The sequence below is a fragment of the Malus sylvestris genome, chromosome 16 (assembly GCF_916048215.2).
Source record: "Malus sylvestris chromosome 16, drMalSylv7.2, whole genome shotgun sequence".
Lineage (NCBI taxonomy): Eukaryota > Viridiplantae > Streptophyta > Magnoliopsida > Rosales > Rosaceae > Malus > Malus sylvestris.
In genome coordinates this window covers 803311-821216 of record NC_062275.1, presented here as the reverse complement: position 1 = coordinate 821216, position 17906 = coordinate 803311, and the positions used below count along the sequence as shown (strand labels likewise).

General features: G+C 37.2%; 3 protein-coding genes across 3 annotated transcripts; 2 read left to right on the top strand and 1 right to left on the bottom strand.

The window, feature by feature from the left end:
- Nucleotides 1-2558: 2558 nt before the first annotated feature.
- LOC126606622 (glutamate decarboxylase 4-like) lies at nt 2559-5632 on the bottom strand. The gene is made up of 5 exons (XM_050274004.1): nt 5391-5632; nt 5022-5226; nt 4359-4559; nt 3714-4235; nt 2559-3310 (listed from the first exon to the last, which is right to left on the bottom strand). The coding sequence occupies exons 1-5, from the start codon at nt 5468-5470 to the stop codon at nt 2786-2788; spliced, it is 1533 nt and encodes a 510-aa protein (XP_050129961.1). The 5' UTR covers nt 5471-5632; the 3' UTR covers nt 2559-2785.
- Nucleotides 5633-10546: 4914 nt separating this feature from the next.
- LOC126606352 (protein NRT1/ PTR FAMILY 8.3-like) lies at nt 10547-13996 on the top strand. Its single transcript, XM_050273723.1, has 5 exons — nt 10547-10797; nt 11321-11426; nt 11508-11725; nt 11878-12434; nt 12937-13996. The coding sequence occupies exons 1-5, from the start codon at nt 10744-10746 to the stop codon at nt 13757-13759; spliced, it is 1758 nt and encodes a 585-aa protein (XP_050129680.1). The 5' UTR covers nt 10547-10743; the 3' UTR covers nt 13760-13996.
- A 576-nt stretch (nt 13997-14572) lies between these two features.
- Nucleotides 14573-17862, top strand: LOC126606353 (protein NRT1/ PTR FAMILY 8.3-like). The gene is made up of 5 exons (XM_050273724.1): nt 14573-14739; nt 15669-15774; nt 15864-16081; nt 16177-16730; nt 16833-17862. Exons 1-5 carry the CDS (start codon nt 14692-14694, stop codon nt 17662-17664), a joined length of 1758 nt encoding a protein of 585 aa, XP_050129681.1. The 5' UTR covers nt 14573-14691; the 3' UTR covers nt 17665-17862.
- Nucleotides 17863-17906: the final 44 nt, after the last annotated feature.

The following is a 17906-nucleotide window of genomic DNA, read 5'->3' as shown; positions in this document are numbered from 1 at the left end:
TACCAACTAGCAACAACCATGGCTTTCCTTTCTCGCTCGCACACACTGAGAAAACCAAGATTGAGCAAAACCCGAGTGAGAAATGGCGGTGGGTTTGTCTCTAAACGCCGTAGTTCGACTTCCCTCGAGGACCCACGAAGATAGTCTGGTCAGGCACTCATTGATTTTCTTATCTAAACTCAACGAACCCAATTATGTCCGGCGAATAATCTCTCTTTTTCCGGTCACATTCCTATGGATTTGATCGGCAAGAACGCCAGAGCGGTGACTCCTGTGAAAAACCAACATGGGTCTTGATCCAAGAAACACGACAACTCGAGATACATTGAGAATTTAAACCCCCAATGTTTCCCCTGCGTTGAAATCAGCGGCGAAGTCCCAGAAGACTGCTGAGCAGAAGCGGGGCCGCCTCACGCTGGTGGTTGAATCAAAGGGGAATGATCACTGTCTCTTATCAAAACCAAGGTTAAAGACAAATTTTGACGAAACACCAATTCCTCTCTTTATTAATTGTTCCCTTCCACCACCGCAAAATGACCACATTCGATGGAATCCAAGAATCTCGCGGCACCCAGAACAACGCCCAAGTTGAAGACCTCGCTCGCTTCGTCGTCCAAGAACACAGCAAGGAGAATGCCCACCGAAAAACTTATTGAAATATCTAATGAAAATTTGAAGAAAAGCTAAACTGGGAAAAAAATGAAAACAACTAAGAAGTGTAATCACCAGAATCCATGGTGTGAGCCTGGTGGCTCTGATTCCGTATTAACTACATTGCAAAAGATGAAGAATTGGTACAGAGGAAGAGGAAGATGAAGATGATAGAAAGAAACAAGAGAGATTGTATTGATTGATTAGAGAAATTGTATACAACTGAACTTAAGAAAATGATAGCTATCAATCCCTTATATATAGCCATATATCCCAATTACAATAATACCCTTCTAACTATATTTCTGTTATATCAGTTATTAGTACATACACACAAGCTGAGAGATTTTTCTATGTACCAAGAACATGCTCCGGCACACCAAATATTATAATACAAGTGGTTATATTATCATACTCACACCAAATATTATAATACAAGTGGTTATATTATCATACTTGGTGTGTCATGCCGTGTACCGGGAACAAGCTAATGACCTCGCTCTGTGAAGCCGTATGTTTATTAACTTTGAATTGTGTTTAAATCAAGTACATAAATGCTTGAGAACTTAATTTGCTGAAACAAAAGTGCTTGGAATATTCGAAACCCCAAGTATATATGTCATGGCATTGGCAATTACCTTTACTCTATGTTTGGATGAAGAAATTTTAAAATGACGAAAATTGAAATGACAGAATTTTATTTTCTACAATTTGTGAATTTTTTTGTTTGGTTAACCTAAAAAAACAATGGAATTGAATACGGAATTGTTATTTTTAAACTCTCTAATGAGTCAATATTATATTATATATTTCACCCTATTCTTAGTATAATTTGATAATTATTTTGGTAGAATTTTGATATTTTGCTTTATATTTTCAACATAGGACATTCGACTTTCTCTGGAGAAAAACATGATCAACTGGATGAATTTTGGAGTGATTCAAATTGGAAGGCGTTCGTGTGTCTCTTGTCGTCTTTGTGTCAAAGTTTGGGACTTTTCTACCAAGCGGTTATTTTCTGGTGATTAAATGAAGGAGTAGTGCGCGTTGCTAAAGGTGACGTTTCTGGGCTTAAACTGCGTTTTTGGAGTCCAAGATGACCTCAGATGGGTCGTGGCCTTCTGGAGAAGTGTTTAGAATAGTCCAAGCTTTAAATCCAGCTATTTTGGCTAGTTTTGGAGCTGATTTGGGTCCAAAACGTGGTTGTGCAGATTTCTAGGCGAATTTACCAAGTCAATTTATGATTATGTTTCCTATTTTATTTTAATTTATTTAGTTTCCTAGTCTTATTCTAAGACTTTTTATTAGGAGGATTTTATTTAGAGTAGTATAAATAAGCCTTTTGGCAGACCTAGGGTTTGGGAGAGAATGCATGTATTTTTTTTGGAGAGAAGATTTGGAACAAAGCTTGGAGATTTCAAGACTTATACTTTCAAGGTATTTTCATTCTTTTTCTATTTCAATAAAGACTTTGTTTTAATTAATTAGTTGGGAATTGATTTCACGTCAATCTATTTAAAAGAATCCTTGTGGAGAACGACCTTGCTTGAGCCAATGATACTATAATAACCTTGTTTCTCTTGCAAGTATTTTAGGTGTTTTTAACTCTTTTGCGCATGTGTTAAAAATTCTATCACTCTCAATCATGGGAATTGGGAAATGACATCTATTTACATAAAATTTAACTTGGGAATTAGAGATACCAAATTCCAAGTTTTTTTTTTCACACGGAAATTCTAAATTTCTATGTTTATGAATTCAAACAAGGGAATTGTTACATGTCAATTTATAAATTCTAATTTTTATCCAAATTCCAAGTTTATTTTCCTCGTTAAAATCCAAACACTTTCTAGTAATTGTGTGGATGCAACAGAAAATCTTGGTATGCATCTAAAAGCCCACAAAAGTTTGGTATATATTTTAGAACTGCCTTGGTTATATTTAACCCTCAAAATTAACATCGCTCTCAGTTAGTACTAGCTGAAAGTATTTGATCAAATGCCAAGAAACAAAAACACCAAAACAAAAGAAACAAAAACTCCTACCACCGATCTAATAAACTCGATCTCCAACAACAAAGAGTTAAACTTAGTATGGATTACTTAAATTGTTTATGTTATGTTTGTCACTCCGACTAGTAGCATTTTGCACCGTCCGTCATCTGGCCATTCTCTGTGTCTGTCCCACCGTTTCCATATGCAGCTCCATTTGCGCTCACTTTGTGATGACAATTTTCAACAGCAGCAGCTGGTGGCAACTCACCGTTTCCATTTGCAACTCCATTTAGAGACAGTTTATGATGACCGTTTTCTTGAATGGCAGCAACAGGATGCAGCTCATCGAGCTCTTTCAGCACAGCGTTGATGCTGGACAGAAGGTACTCAGCCCTAGTGCGAGAGAAGTCTCCCCTTATGACAACACGGAGCAAGGCCACATGCTTAGCATCCGCTGGCATGTGATATGCAGGCACAATAAATTGGTGCCGACGCAAACCCTCCGACACCTTAAACTCATCGTAACGGATTCTGTCCTTTAGTGAAAAGGCCACCACCGGAACCCCAATGTCCTTTGACAGTATCTTAAACTGCCCGGTTTTTTCCACTCCTTCTTTCACCACCATCGCAAGGTAGTGACAGTTTTCCATAATTTCATGATATCCCTGCCCAAATTTGCAGAAATATACATTAATTATATGCATGAGATCATTAGTATATTTGAACCCAAAAAAGAGATCATATAAATATATAAATATATATATATATATATATGTGTATATATATATATATATATGTGTGTGTGTGTATATATATATATATATATATATATATATATATAAAACAAGTGTGCCGCATTTGAAGTCAATAAAATAAGTTTTACACACACACACACACCAAGTGTGGCACACTTAAGGTCAATAAAAATAAGTTCTTTCCAATCAAGGTCAATACTACTTGTTCATATTGACCTCGTTAAAAGCACAAAGTGTTAATTGGCGCAATCCTAATATTGAAATTATTTTGTAACGTCAAACAAATTACACTTTTAATCAATTAGAGTCTCACCTCAAAACCAAGTCGAATGAGCTGATAATATTGAGCAAGAACCTGACTAGACCCTTTTGAGAAATTGAGGGTGAAGGTGGGCTGGTCAGCTCCAAGGTAATTGATGTGGAAGATTAGGTCTTCAGGCAAGTCCTGTTTGCTCCTCCAAACAATCCACCCTATTCCGGCGTAAACAAGGCCATACTTATGACCGCTCGCATTGATGCTCTTCACCAGTGGAAGACGGAAGTCCCATTCAAGATCAGGGTACAAGAAGGGCGCGATGAACCCACCGCTCGCCGCATCAACATGAATCGGAGTGTCCCATCCAGTTTGCTTGTTCTTTTCCATCAAAAGATCGTTCAAGAGCTTGACATCTTCGAATTCGCCATTGTAAGTGGATCCCAAGATGGCAGCAACGCAGATGGTGTTTTCATCCACCATCTCCACAGCCTTGACGGGGTCCATTACATAATAGTCTTCCCTCACTTTCACTTCCTTCAGTTCTACTTCAAAGTACCTTGCAAATTTCTCCCAGCAAACCTACAAATACTTAGGGTGTGGGTTATGAGTGACAAAAAAAACAACTAGGGTTTATAAAATTTAGAAGAAAAACCCCAAAATAAGAAGAGATTGTGACATGAAGAGAATAAATTACGTATGTACCTGAACATTGGCACCAGTGACTATGTTGGGCTTGTCATAGGGTTTGCCGATAGCCTTCATCTTGTTCTGCCACTTCCTCTTGAATGCAAGGCCCGCCAGCATTATGGCCTCCGATGATCCTACTGTTCCCGTTCCGGTCGCAGCCTCGCCGTCTTTGAGTGGTGCATTAAAAAGATGGGCTATCATATTGACGCACCGATTCTGAACACATGTAATTAACACATCATGATCAGTCATGATCACTCTTGAGAGGGAATACAAAATTATATTAATATCGATTCCGCTTTGACCAAATTTTTAATTACTTTTTTTTATTCTAAAAAACTCGTGAGGTGTCGTGTGTATATAGACAACAAGTTCTTGACCAAAATAGATAAAACAAAATAAAAACACAAAGCTACCTAAAGGTTCGACTAAAAAAAGAAAAAAAAAGAAAAAAAATGACACTACCTAAAGGATTTTGACACAAGTAGTTGGACATATATTAAGTACTTGACGCTTTCCTTTTCGACAAATTTAAGCGTTTGATTCTGAGTCAAAATTTTTATCTTTCCTTCCTCCTTGGACATAATAAAAAAGGATATATATTTTAAAATTTTGTAATAGATCTTTGTTCTTTTTTATTTTTTTATTTGTTATTTTTTGGTGGTCTAGACACGAGACCTGAAGATCAGTGGTAGCAGGGTACTCATCCATGTCAACATAGTTCTTGTCGAGGGACTCCATGATAAGCCTTTTAGCCTTCTCCTCCATCGATGTTGTCACAAACGAAGCCAAGTTCAGCCTTGGGTCCGCATCCAACCTCAGCTCATCGTCTATCATTTGGAACGCCATGTCCTCTGGCATTGAATTCTCAGGCATCTTGTACCTGCACCACCAAAACCATAATTAATATCAATATATTATATACATATATAGCTACCGCAAACCATGCATAATTGCTGACAATACTACGGAAAAGGTGATTCAAACTTAGATGCCATGGAGCAGCATCATGCATGATTAATTCACGCAAAACAACGAGATACATACTTAGCCGGTGACGTTAGGATATAGCTAGTGGTGGAGTGGAGCGACACATCGGACTCTGAGAATGTTTTCGAGAGCCCCATGGTGGATCAAACCAGCAGAGAGAGAGGAAGGACAAGTAATTAGGGCAGAGCAGATATCACACAATTAAACTGGCTAGCTAATTGTAAGAAAAATTGATTGATGGGAAAGGGGTATATATACGAATTGCAGACGTGAGATTGGGGTTGCTTGGAGAGGAGGGTTGAAGACCATATATGGTATTTATAGGGATATCTTACTCGTTTCTTCTGTCTGTGATAAATCTTACCAGATTCTCATGATCAGCACCATTCAAGGAAAGTCGGGGCTTGTTTATTGTCCTGCCTGCCTTTAAAATTTCTAGAAATAGCTGAAAGAAAAAAGTTGATTGATTAATTATAAACAAAAAGAAAAAATAATAATTTCCTATTGTATTTGATTGTATCTCAAACAGAAATAATATTATAATAAGTTACTCTTTTTTTTATCAATAACGATGATTTCATTCCACTTCAATAAAGCATTACACATTTGGGAACATTCAAACTTTTTGAAGAAAAACAATATTTAAACCTTTGGTAATAAATTAATAAGAGAAAGACTAAATTTGTAGATATGATTTTGTAAACTAAATGATATAGAAATTGATGATTAGATTATGATTTAACGTTGACAAACGTGCTCATTTCTATTAGAGACATATCATTTAATTTGTAAATTTTATTTACAAATTTAATTCTTTAATATTACCTTTAAACTTTAATCACGTAATTTTTTGTGGCGAATCGTTACGTGGAAGGAGAACAATTGAAAATACAAAACTTTATTGACCACGACGACGATTTTAGGCAAAAATTCTGGATGCAGCATAATTCAGTTCCTGTGTGCGTACTGCGTGCAATGGTCGCGACGAGACTAGAAGTCATCGTAAACCGTTGAACTTTAATTGTTCAAAGCAAAAGCTAAAGGGAAACAAGAATGGCCCTCCAAGAGAAAGCCATGGGAACTGACCAAATCAAATCTCTAATTGGTAGAGAGATTTTTCAATGTGTTTGGAATATGGTATTATATAAGTAGAAGAACATTTGGAATAAAAATTTCTTTCTACTTGTATAATAATATATTGAGTACCTCCCCGTATTCCAGGCACATTGAAAAATCTCTGTAATAAGTGATGCCAGAAAGTTTGATCATATTTTGTAAGTCACATAATGTGAAGGTTGATGATTGGATTCTTTCTGTAAATTATTATAAAAACAGTCCAATTATCAACCGGCACATCATGTAGTTCATAAAATATGATCTGAAAATATGGTCTCCATAACAATTTCCATCTCTAATATATTAATTTGAATTATTAGATTTGAAGTTAAAGTTTAATTTCCAATTAATACGGGTCAATATCGAGGAGTATAGTTGGTACGTATGAACGCAAACAGAACCATCGGCATTTTGCATTAACACATACATATATTCCTTTTATTTCAAAACAACTTTTAGACTTGCAAACGAACTAATTCCATTGAAATATTCCTTTTATTTCAAAACAACTTTTAGACTTGCAAACGAACTAATTAATTCCATGGAAAATTACGCGTACATGTATCAGGTATGTGCTTACCAGTTCATACTAGCACATTAGGTAGGAGCATAAACATATATATAGTCAGAGTCCTGTTCTCTTAAACTACTTATCGTTGGATTAAGATCGAATGATGAGTGACCACAATGTTGTTGGATCATGAGAGGGAGTCAAATATGTGACTTAACATAAGGAAACAATATTATCGTGCACATCTAACTAATGATCAATGTGAAAATATTGTTTGAATGGAGCTAGCAAATTTATTGAAAACCATTCACCAATGGAACTCAAAGTTGTCCACCTTAAATATGCATTTGAGGTTGAAGTTTGAACAAATGGTGAAACTCAAAGTTGTCCACCTTGAACATGCATTTGACGTTGAAGTTTGAACGAATGGTGACATAAACTGAATCAAGCAAATGACCAAGGTAATTAGTTGACTAATTACAATCGTCTCCTTTGGAGTGGTTAGCAAGTGAAAATAAAACAAGGAATGGCTTTTTTTTTTCTTGGGGAGGGGGCAATTCGATTACAATAGTCTGTCCCTAATTATACGATATATGATATCTGAGTATAATATAATTTCCTAAACTAATGGCCTAATATTGCCATTAACTTTCCGTGATTTTTTTTCCACTTCATTGAATTGTCTATTTGCTTTTCTTGTCTACGTCGTAGACGACTCATGTGAAGCGGTGATATGATTTTACTTTTTTTTTTCTGTCTAATAATTTGTATGAACTATCTTCAAGTTTGGTTTTGATTTCTCTTTAAGAGCGTTTGCTAGCTTGATTGTTCTCTATAGGTGAGTTGCTTGATTTTAATTTTTGTTTTCGTGTGCTACCTTTTTTGGATCTATGTGTGAAGCATGAAACCTTTTGATTTGCTAGATCTACTTCACTTGGTGTTTTGTGATTATGGAGGTGATTAGGTCATGCAATCAACCCATGGGTTTCGTACTCCCTGTCTCAATATATGACTTGAGATTTTGTTCTCACATGGTCTACGTGTAACACGAGATTTAATAATTTTATTGACCTGTGTAATATTGCAGTTCCCGATGAGTTCGGACGAATGCTTGAAGTCTATTCATTGTTTTGCAATTAGTAATGCTTTATTGTAATGTTTTTAGACCTAGTTTGCAATGACCTTTTGGGGATCGAGTTATCCATTATATATATATGTATTTGTAATGCTCTTTTTTTAATAAATGAAAGATCGTACTTTTCTTAAAAAAAAAAAGAAGTTTCAAAAAATGAAATTGATCTTTTGGTTGGACTCAATGGATTAAGAATATGGTTTCGTTGGAGAAATTCTTCACTAAATAAATTTCTTGAGCTTTTATTTTAAGAAAAATTAATGAAAATGACTTAAAAACTTTGAGTTTTAATGATAAGGACAAAATAAAGGGTAAAGTGAATAATATCAGGATTGACTTTTTAGTGTAAAAATATGGTTTTTCATTAAAATGAATAGTACCGACAGTTTTTCGTTAAAGTTCTCTTTATTTTATGAACTATAATGCATAATAAAGGGTGTTTAAGTACGTAGGGCATGAGCTCATCATACACTCCATAGAAAGCAAGAGGTTTCGAGCTCACGGTTTGAAGTGGAGAACAGAAACCGGCGACCCGGTCATCCAGGCGTTCGGACCACCTCCTACAGTTTCACATATTGGGACGCGGCAAACCGGTTATACTAATTGACCAATAGATATTTGACACGTGTCATGGGATGAAACCATACATGTCGTTGTTTTTATACGGGCTCAAATTTACTTCTGGTGACCCAAATACAATATATACAATTTGGGCCCAGAATGTCAAACCCAGTGTTTAGGAAGGCATGGACCCAAACTCCTCCTTCCCCCAAACATGATACTAATATGGGTTTGACCATAGCGGAAATTTTTAGAGGGCATTGCTACTCAGTAATACGATTTAGTGAGAATTTCTTTTTCAGTTTTTAAGTTAAAAGTCTAACATTTGGCTTATGTGTATTGCGAGTTCATACCATATTATTATTGACGAAGGTCTGGTACAAACACGTGATTTATATTTTATGAAAATTAGACAAAGGTCTTATAATGTCAAACAAAATATATGATTTGAGAAAATTATTAGTTGGAAGAAAATTAAATACAATTGAATAAATAAAAGTACGATATCACCTCATAAGATACTGAGATTGTATAGGAAAGAGAATTAATTTGCCATCAATGTGTAATAGAATACCTCCTAACGGTCCATTCACGAAAGTGCTTTACGAGTATATTTGATAGAAAACTTAAAAACGTTTTTCGTTGTAAAACAAACCACTAGGCGATTTTTGATAAAGCTTTCATTTGTAAGAGCTCTTTTAAAATGACATAAAAATGATTTTGGAGAAAAAGTTTTTTGTTCCAAAAGTACTTTAAGTGTTCACTTATATTTTTAATAAAGATTGGTCCCAACAAATATTTTATTTGATAAAGATTCTAAAAACATTTTTACCAAAAGTGTTATAAAAATTTCAATATCTTCTTCTCTACTATTTAATATAAGCCTTTTTGTCAATTAAAAAATGGACCAAAAAAAACCATTCTAGCTGTATCACCAAAACTTAAAAAAAAGTCAAATTAAAAGTTTTAAGCAGTATAGTAAATGCTCGTTTGGATGTGCTTTAAAAATGATTGAAAGCACTTTTAGAGAAAATGTTTATGAATTCTAAAAAAATACTTTAAGTGCTTTCAGCAAGAAGCATCAATTATGTGTTTTTTTTAAGGAAGCATTTTAAGTGCTTTTCATGATTTATTTTCATTTTTATTAAGGATTGGTTCTAAAAATATTTTCATCAAAAACGCTTTTAGGTATTTTAAAAGTTCATCCTAAATCACACACAACACAAGTTTGCTGTTTTTTTCCTCTTCCTCGCAAAGATAATCCCTCTCTATCCCACATTTTGTTCCACTACGACCCTCTCCTTAACTTCCAACTCGTTAAAAATAGATCACTACGGTCATAAAAAATAAAAAAATAAAAACAATATATTTCTATCACACACGTGCACGTGGGATTGAGATATACTTCGGATCTTTGAATTCAGAGTCCGCAAATTGAGGGATCCGGACCTCTCAATATCAATTCTACTGCCTCTATTAGTCCATTTCACTAGCTTACTTCACAAAAATTTAAAAATTTGAACGGTACAAAGCTCTCTCTCTCTCTTTTGAACAGGTCAGATTTCTCAGTTCAAGAGTTTCGGACACAAAAATCCTTAGTGGATTTCATTCCATGCATGTGTGACTTTTGCTATTATTTATAATTAAAAAGTAATACTATCTACACATCTATTTTTATTTTTCACACAATTATTTTCATTTCAAACTTGAACGATGACAAATGCGCACTTACGAAGAGATACTTACCACACAAGCAGTTGAGAGACGAAGATAAGAGCATTTTACGGCCAAGTCGAGGAAAGAAAACGAAAAGAAATCTTTAATCTTTACCCTTGTCGGTTAAAACAACCTGGCCATTTGACGTCCGCAAGTCCAACTCCCAAGGTTGTCTTCCGTTAAGAAACTTAAACACGACACCTTGCCCTTATACTTGTGTTATCCATCCACGCTTCCGACTTCCAAGACGGAAAATAATAATATCTCTGTTCCTCTTTGTCCTTCAGAACACAGATTTTCTATTTGTATTTCACTCGCAGAAGAAGCAGAGCGGCGGAATTAGAGGTCGTGGAGAGAGAGAGAGAGAGAGAGAGATGGGTTCTCTTCAGGAGGAGGAGCGATCGCTTTTGGAAGATGGACTTATTCAGGTTCCTCTCTCTCTCTCTCTCTCTCTTCAATTTTTCATCTGAAAGTTGTGATCTTTTGTGTTGATTTCGATTTTTGGATCTCAAAAATTTGCTTAGCTGCTGTTAGGGATTTTGAATTTTTAATATTAAACTAAGATTCGATTGGGAAGGTGGGTTTGACTTTTAGTCAATTGGTGTTTTGGGGAAGCTATTTTACTTAGGTGTATGATTTGAAGTTAATTGGGTATCCTGCGATTTGTGTTCACGTTTGAATACTGATCATCTGATGCCATTAGTGGGTTTGGGATTGTTTTTGTTCGTCTCCAAGTGCTTTTTAAGAAGCATTTAGAGTAGGTGACCCACCAGAAGCACTTACGACTTTACCTGTGAAACGCATACAGAATCTCTTGAATTAATAAAGATGGCAGTGTGTTTTTAATAAAAGCACACTTATGAACAGAAGTGTTTCCTATGGAAGGAATCCTAAACGAGGTTTCGAAAAGCGTGACACTATTCACATGATGTGTTTCTGTTGCATCTGCAGAAGGAAGGTGACGGGCTGTACACTGGAGACGGCTCGGTTGACATTAAGGGGAATCCTGTTCTGAAACGAAATACTGGGAATTGGAGAGCTTGCCCCTTCATTTTAGGTGATGTTTTGTTCTTCACTATACATAGCTCTTGTGCATCAAAGATGTTTACGTGATTGTAGTGCTTATGTTATGTTACAGGTACCGAATGTTGCGAACGTTTGGCCTACTATGGGATTGCCACTAACCTGGTTACTTATCTCACACACAAATTGCACGAAGGAAACGTGTCTGCGGCAAGGAATGTTACTACTTGGTCAGGCACTTGCTATCTTACACCTCTGATCGGGGCTGTTGTAGCAGATGCTTATTGGGGGAGATATTGGACGATTGCTGTTTTCTCCACCATTTACTTCATTGTAAATACAAATTCAATTTTGTTTTTTCTTCCCATCTTTTGGGTGCTTATAGAATTTCATTCATATACATGCGCACGTATATGTATATGTATATGTATTTGGGATTAGAGCATATAAGTTTTGCTGATTTGTTCACTAATTATTTGGTGTAGGGGATGGGTACTTTGACTCTCTCTGCATCAATTCCTGCGTTGAAGCCTCCAGAATGTGTGGATTCGGTATGTCCTTCCGCTTCTCCGGCCCAGTATGGAGTGTTCTTCTTTGGACTCTATCTGATTGCTCTGGGAACTGGTGGCATCAAGCCATGTGTTTCATCCTTTGGGGCAGACCAGTTTGATGATACAGATAAAATTGAAAGAGTAAAGAAGGGATCCTTCTTCAACTGGTTTTACTTTTCTATCAACATCGGTGCTCTAATATCGAGTTCTCTAATAGTCTGGGTTCAAGACAATGCTGGGTGGGGTTTAGGATTTGGTATACCTACATTGTTTATGGGCATTGCTATTTTTAGTTTCTTTTCAGGCACACCCCTATATAGATTTCAGAAACCAGGGGGAAGCCCTGTTACAAGAATGTGCCAGGTTTTGGTTGCATCATTTCGTAAGTGGAATTTGGACGTCCCTAAAGACAGTAGTCTCCTTTATGAAACACAAGATAAAGTCTCTGCCATTAGAGGAAGTCGTAAGCTGGAGCACAGTGATGAACTGACGTAAGTTTCTTCTTACTGTGTTATTTCCTTGGGAATAATTATTTGAATTTTACAGAATCACACATTTTCGCAGAAAACTTAAATGACGAATCTTCGAATTGCTGCACAAAAGAAAATGGATTTTTTTTTGTTTTTGTGCTATGTTAGTACAGTCTGTTCCTTTGCTATTCTTCATGTTATATTACACGTAAAAGTTTGATCACCTTTTATCGATGTCCAAACTACTGTAAGAGATTAGTATGTCATGAAGTGGGAGGCGCGTTCTGTATAAGCTCTCTCTGAAGTTGAAGAATAATTGGACTTTTTATGGAATTTGTGTTAGTTGTTTTGAAGTAGTTGGTTGGTTTTGTGTCCTAGTTAAAATAATGAAGTTATTTTCTTATTCCCTACTATTGAATATTGATACTGTGCAATGTTCTGAATGTATAACTTACATGTTTTTCGAAGAACTCGACCACAGTATCAATTGTTCCAAAAAATCTGAGCTTTGTTTTTGCTGCAGATGTCTTGACAAAGCTGCTGTGATATCAGAAACTGAGACCAAAACTGGGGACTTCTCCAATCCATGGAGGGTTTGTACTGTAACACAGGTGGAGGAGTTGAAAATTTTAATCCGCATGTTTCCAATCTGGGCTACTGGAATTGTCTTTTCTGCTGTTTATGCTCAAATGTCGACTATGTTTGTGGAGCAAGGGACGATGATGGACACATCTATTGGTGCTTTCACCATTCCCCCAGCCTCCCTCTCAACATTTGACGTCATCAGTGTTATTTTCTGGGTCCCCGTGTATGACAGGTTTATTGTCCCAATTGCTAGGCGATTTACTGGTAAAGAAAGGGGCTTCTCAGAGCTGCAACGGATGGGTATTGGTCTCTTTCTTTCAGTGCTATGCATGTCGGCTGCTGCTGTGGTAGAGATTAACCGGTTGAATCTTGCAAAGGAGCTTGATTTGGTTGACAAAGAGGTAGCTGTACCGATGAGTATCCTTTGGCAAATACCTCAGTATTTCTTGTTGGGTGCTGCGGAGATATTCACATTCATTGGGCAGCTTGAGTTCTTCTACGACCAATCTCCAGATGCTATGCGGAGTCTATGCAGTGCATTGTCGCTTCTGACGAATTCATTGGGGAACTATCTGAGCTCTTTGATTCTAACACTCGTAACTTACTTAACAACAAAGGATGGAAATTCTGGGTGGATAACAGACAACTTAAACGGAGGTCATCTGGATTATTTCTTCTGGCTCTTGGCTGGACTCAGCCTCTTGAATATGTTGGTGTACGTTGTCTGTGCCAAGAGGTACAAAAAGAAGAAGGCTTCTTAAGGCTTTCTCGCGGTGGCGCCTTCGGCTCACCCTCAAAACCGCAAACGGAAGAAACTGAAGAAGTGTTAGTAATGCTTTTCTGATTTGATGACGATGAATAAATCACCCTGTTACCGGTACTTTGTAAATAGAAACTACAAGCTCTGCATTTTCCTTCAAACAAAGTCATTTGTGATTATAAAGAAATGTGTGTAATTCACAATGATTCTTTCCATAAGTTCTGCAATTTTTAAACCATTCGTGCTTTCTGAGTTTCTTCTCCTTGGTGGTTTGACTGGTAACCCTGTACAAGAGATGATGTGGCCGGGCAGCCCTATCGAAGTTTCCTGGTGGGAGTTGGATGCACAGCATTTTTGCCTCATTTGTCATAAACTAAAACCCAAGTTCTTGCACTCGAACTTGGATTTTTGGCGAATTGGTTGTGGTATTTCTCTGTGAAGTATGAAAAGGAATCGATGGAATTGTTGTTTTGGTTTCTGATCTGACGGTCATATTTATAATGGCGTAATTGAGTAGTTAAAGCCGTTCATGTTTATCTTTAAGAACGGTTGTAACTGTTCACATAATCGGTTTTATCCTTTTGGAAAAAAACTCAATGCAAAAATAAAAAATGTAAACAACAAAAACCTTATCTCACTAAGTGAATATCTGAAAATGGAGGTGCAATTTGCACTTGATGAGTTGATGGTGATGGGGGTGTGTTGGCTAACCATTGTTGCGTGTCATCGACAAATTAAACGAATGACAGTGAAGTCTATGGACTCAGGGCTACGGGACCTTCAATTACGTCACCTTTTCATCAATTATTGCTCGCGCGACGAACCAATAAAGGTTTGATTCTTTTTATCTAATCGTCTTTTGGAGTCTCTGAAACAACAGAGAATATATATATATATATAGAGAGACAGAGAGAGAGAGAGAGAGATAGATAGATGGCTTCTGAGACTGAAGAGACAGCACTCTTAGAAGATGTTTTGCAGGTTGTAATCCTCTACCTCTTTCCATCTGCTCCTTAAATCTTAGCACTGCACAATAATCTGAATGAGTTGTATTTTACTTCTTTTTTATTTCCCCAATATTTCCGTACATTCTTCTGCATCTTGAAGTGGTCTGATTTCATGTTCGTGCCATCTTTGCTGTTGAATCATAGATTTGTATAACTAATCTGGGTTTTTCTAAAAATAAAAAATATAGAAGCAAATAAGTTGACTTTTGCTTTCTGAGTGATTGTACCAAGTCTTCCAGGCAGTCTCCAGGGGTCAGCTTCGACTTGCTGCAAATTTATGGAGTGTATTAATTGAGATTTTATGGGATTTTAATTTTTTTAATGAATCAAGAGGTATTCAATCAGGATTTTAAGTGATTCTTTGAAATTTAATGGGTATTCAATTAGGATTTTATGATAATTTGTTAAAATATTTAGAAATCTGGTGTATTCATTTAGAATTTTACAAAAGTTTATAACTTTCGAAGTATATTTAATTAGAATTTGAATTATCAAATTTTTACATAGAATCTCTAGAGTTAAAACTCTATAAAAATCTATTAAAATTTCTCAAATTCCCAATTGAATACATCCGTTAACTCACTTCAGAATGCTGTCCTATCTTAGTGGATCGAGCGCTGAATTTTGATTCATACATTTCGGATTCGAAACTCCTCCTGAATTATTATAATAGTCCCCGTAATAATAACAAATCTTTCAAAAAAAAAAAAAAAACTCACTTTGGATTACGATCATGTTTTGTTCTATACGATACCTATCGCTGCAAGTTTGTGCGTGGATTGTACTAACACATACTCAGTTTACATCACTTACATTCTCTCTGTCCCGCTTTTGTTTTTCCTTCGGTTTAAGATCATGTTTTGTTCGACATGATCTGTACGATGTTTTGTGTTGTGTCTCCAGAATGAAGGCGGTGGCCTCTACACCGGAGATGGTTCAGTTGATTCCAAGGGGAACCCTGCTCTCAAAAATAATACCGGACAGTGGAAAGCGTGCTCCTTCATTCTCGGTGACATGCTGTCTTTGACATTTGCTCTCATGTGTCCGATAATCTGTTCTTTTCGTAATAGTTGTAGTGTGTGTCTATATGCAATGCAGGTACGTTCTTTTGTGAACGGTTGGCCTTCTACGGGATTTCGACCAATCTTGTCAACTATTTCATCGACAAACTGCACGAAGAAACTGTCGTTGCTTCAACGAGTATCACTAATTGGAAAGGAACTTGCTACATTACACCCCTCATCGGGGCAACCTTAGCCGATACCTATTGGGGAAGATATTGGACAATTGCCGGTTTCACTACAGTCTACTTAATTGTAAATACTAGAAGTGATTTCGTTTTTTTTTTTTTTAACATGAAAGTTCATGCATCGATTTTCCTCACTTGTTGAATGATTGTGATTTCGTGTAGGGAATGTGTACTCTGACTCTCTCAGCATCAGTTCCAGCACTTAAACCTGCTGAATGTGTTGGTTCCGTATGCCCTGCAGCTACTACTGCACAGTATGCAGTGCTGATTGCTGGACTATATCTGATTGCGTTAGGGACAGGTGGGATCAAACCTTGTATATGGCCATTTGGGGCAGACCAGTTTGATGATACCGATCCCAAGGAAAGAGTGAAGAAGGGGTCGTATTTCAACTGGTTTTACTTTTCTCAAAACATTGGTGCTGTTATAGCAAGCAGTTTACTGGTGTGGATTCAGGAAAATGTTGGGTGGGGTATTGGATTTGGAATTCCTACAGCGCTTATGGGCGTTTGTATTGCAAGTTTATTGATTGGCACACCTCTATACCGATTTCAGAAACCAGGCGGAAGCCCTCTAACAAGAATATTCCAGGTTTTGGTTGCAGCATTCCGTAAAAGGAATGTGAAGGTGCTCGGGGACAGTGTTCTCTATGAAACACAAGATAAAAGTTCTGCCATTGAAGGGAGCCGTAAACTGGATCACAGCAATGAACTGAGGTAGTCCTCTTCCCTTTAATTTTCCAGGATTCGGTTGCATATTTCACGAAACATTGCTTCTGGAATACACGGTGCTTTTAATCTACCCTGTCTTTGCTGCAGGTGCCTTGATAAAGCTGCTTTGATCACAAACACCGAGATTGCATATGGCAACTTCTCCGATCCGTGGAGGCTCTGTACCGTTACACAGGTAGAGGAACTGAAGATTTTGGTCCGCATGTTTCCTATCTGGGCCACAGGAATTGTGTTTTCTGCTGTGTTTGCCCAAATGTCAACACTATTTGTGGTACAGGGGAAGCTAATGGATAGAACTGTGGGTTCTGTCACCATTCCTGCGGCCTCTCTCTCATTTTTTGATTTCGTAAGTGTCATCATCTGGGTCCCCATCTACGATAGGATAATCACCCCAATCGCTAAAAGGTATACACACAAGGAGAGGGGCTTTTCGCAGCTGCAACGGATGGGAATTGGGCTGTTCGTGTCCATTCTATGCATGGCAGCTGCTGCATTGTTAGAGATTAAGCGATTGCAGCTTGCCAGGGAGCTCGGTTTGATCCACCAAAAGGTTGCTGTTCCACTGAGTATACTTTGGCAAATTCCCCAGTACTTTTTGTTAGGCGCCGCAGAGGTCTTCACGTTCATTGGACAACACGAGTTCTACTACGAGCAAGCACCAGACGCGATGAGGAGTTTGTGCAGCGCCTTGTCGCTGCTGACGAATTCATTGGGAAATTACCTCAGCTCGTTGATTCTGACGATCGTAACATCCATCACAACCGAGGGCGGGAAGGCTGGATGGATTCCGGATAACTTGAACGAGGGCCATCTCGATTACTTCTACTGGCTTCTAGCCGGACTCAGCTTCTTAAATTTGGTGGTGTACATGGTGTTTTCCCGAAAGTACATAGAGAAGAAGGCTTCTGCTGCTGCCTAAGATGTTCTTCTTCGACAAGGCATTGTTTTCCAATTGGTATACATAGATTGAAGTTTGATTTGAAACATGTTTCCAAGATGCTGCTATTTCCACAATTATATGGGAATGGGTCCGCGAAACTACTTTTTTATTCTCAAATTTTTCACACGTTTATGTGGTGATCAATTCGTAATATATTTCAACAATCCGAACCGTTTACATTTGAGGTATTCTTTCAAAAATCATGTTTTGCCAAAAATCAC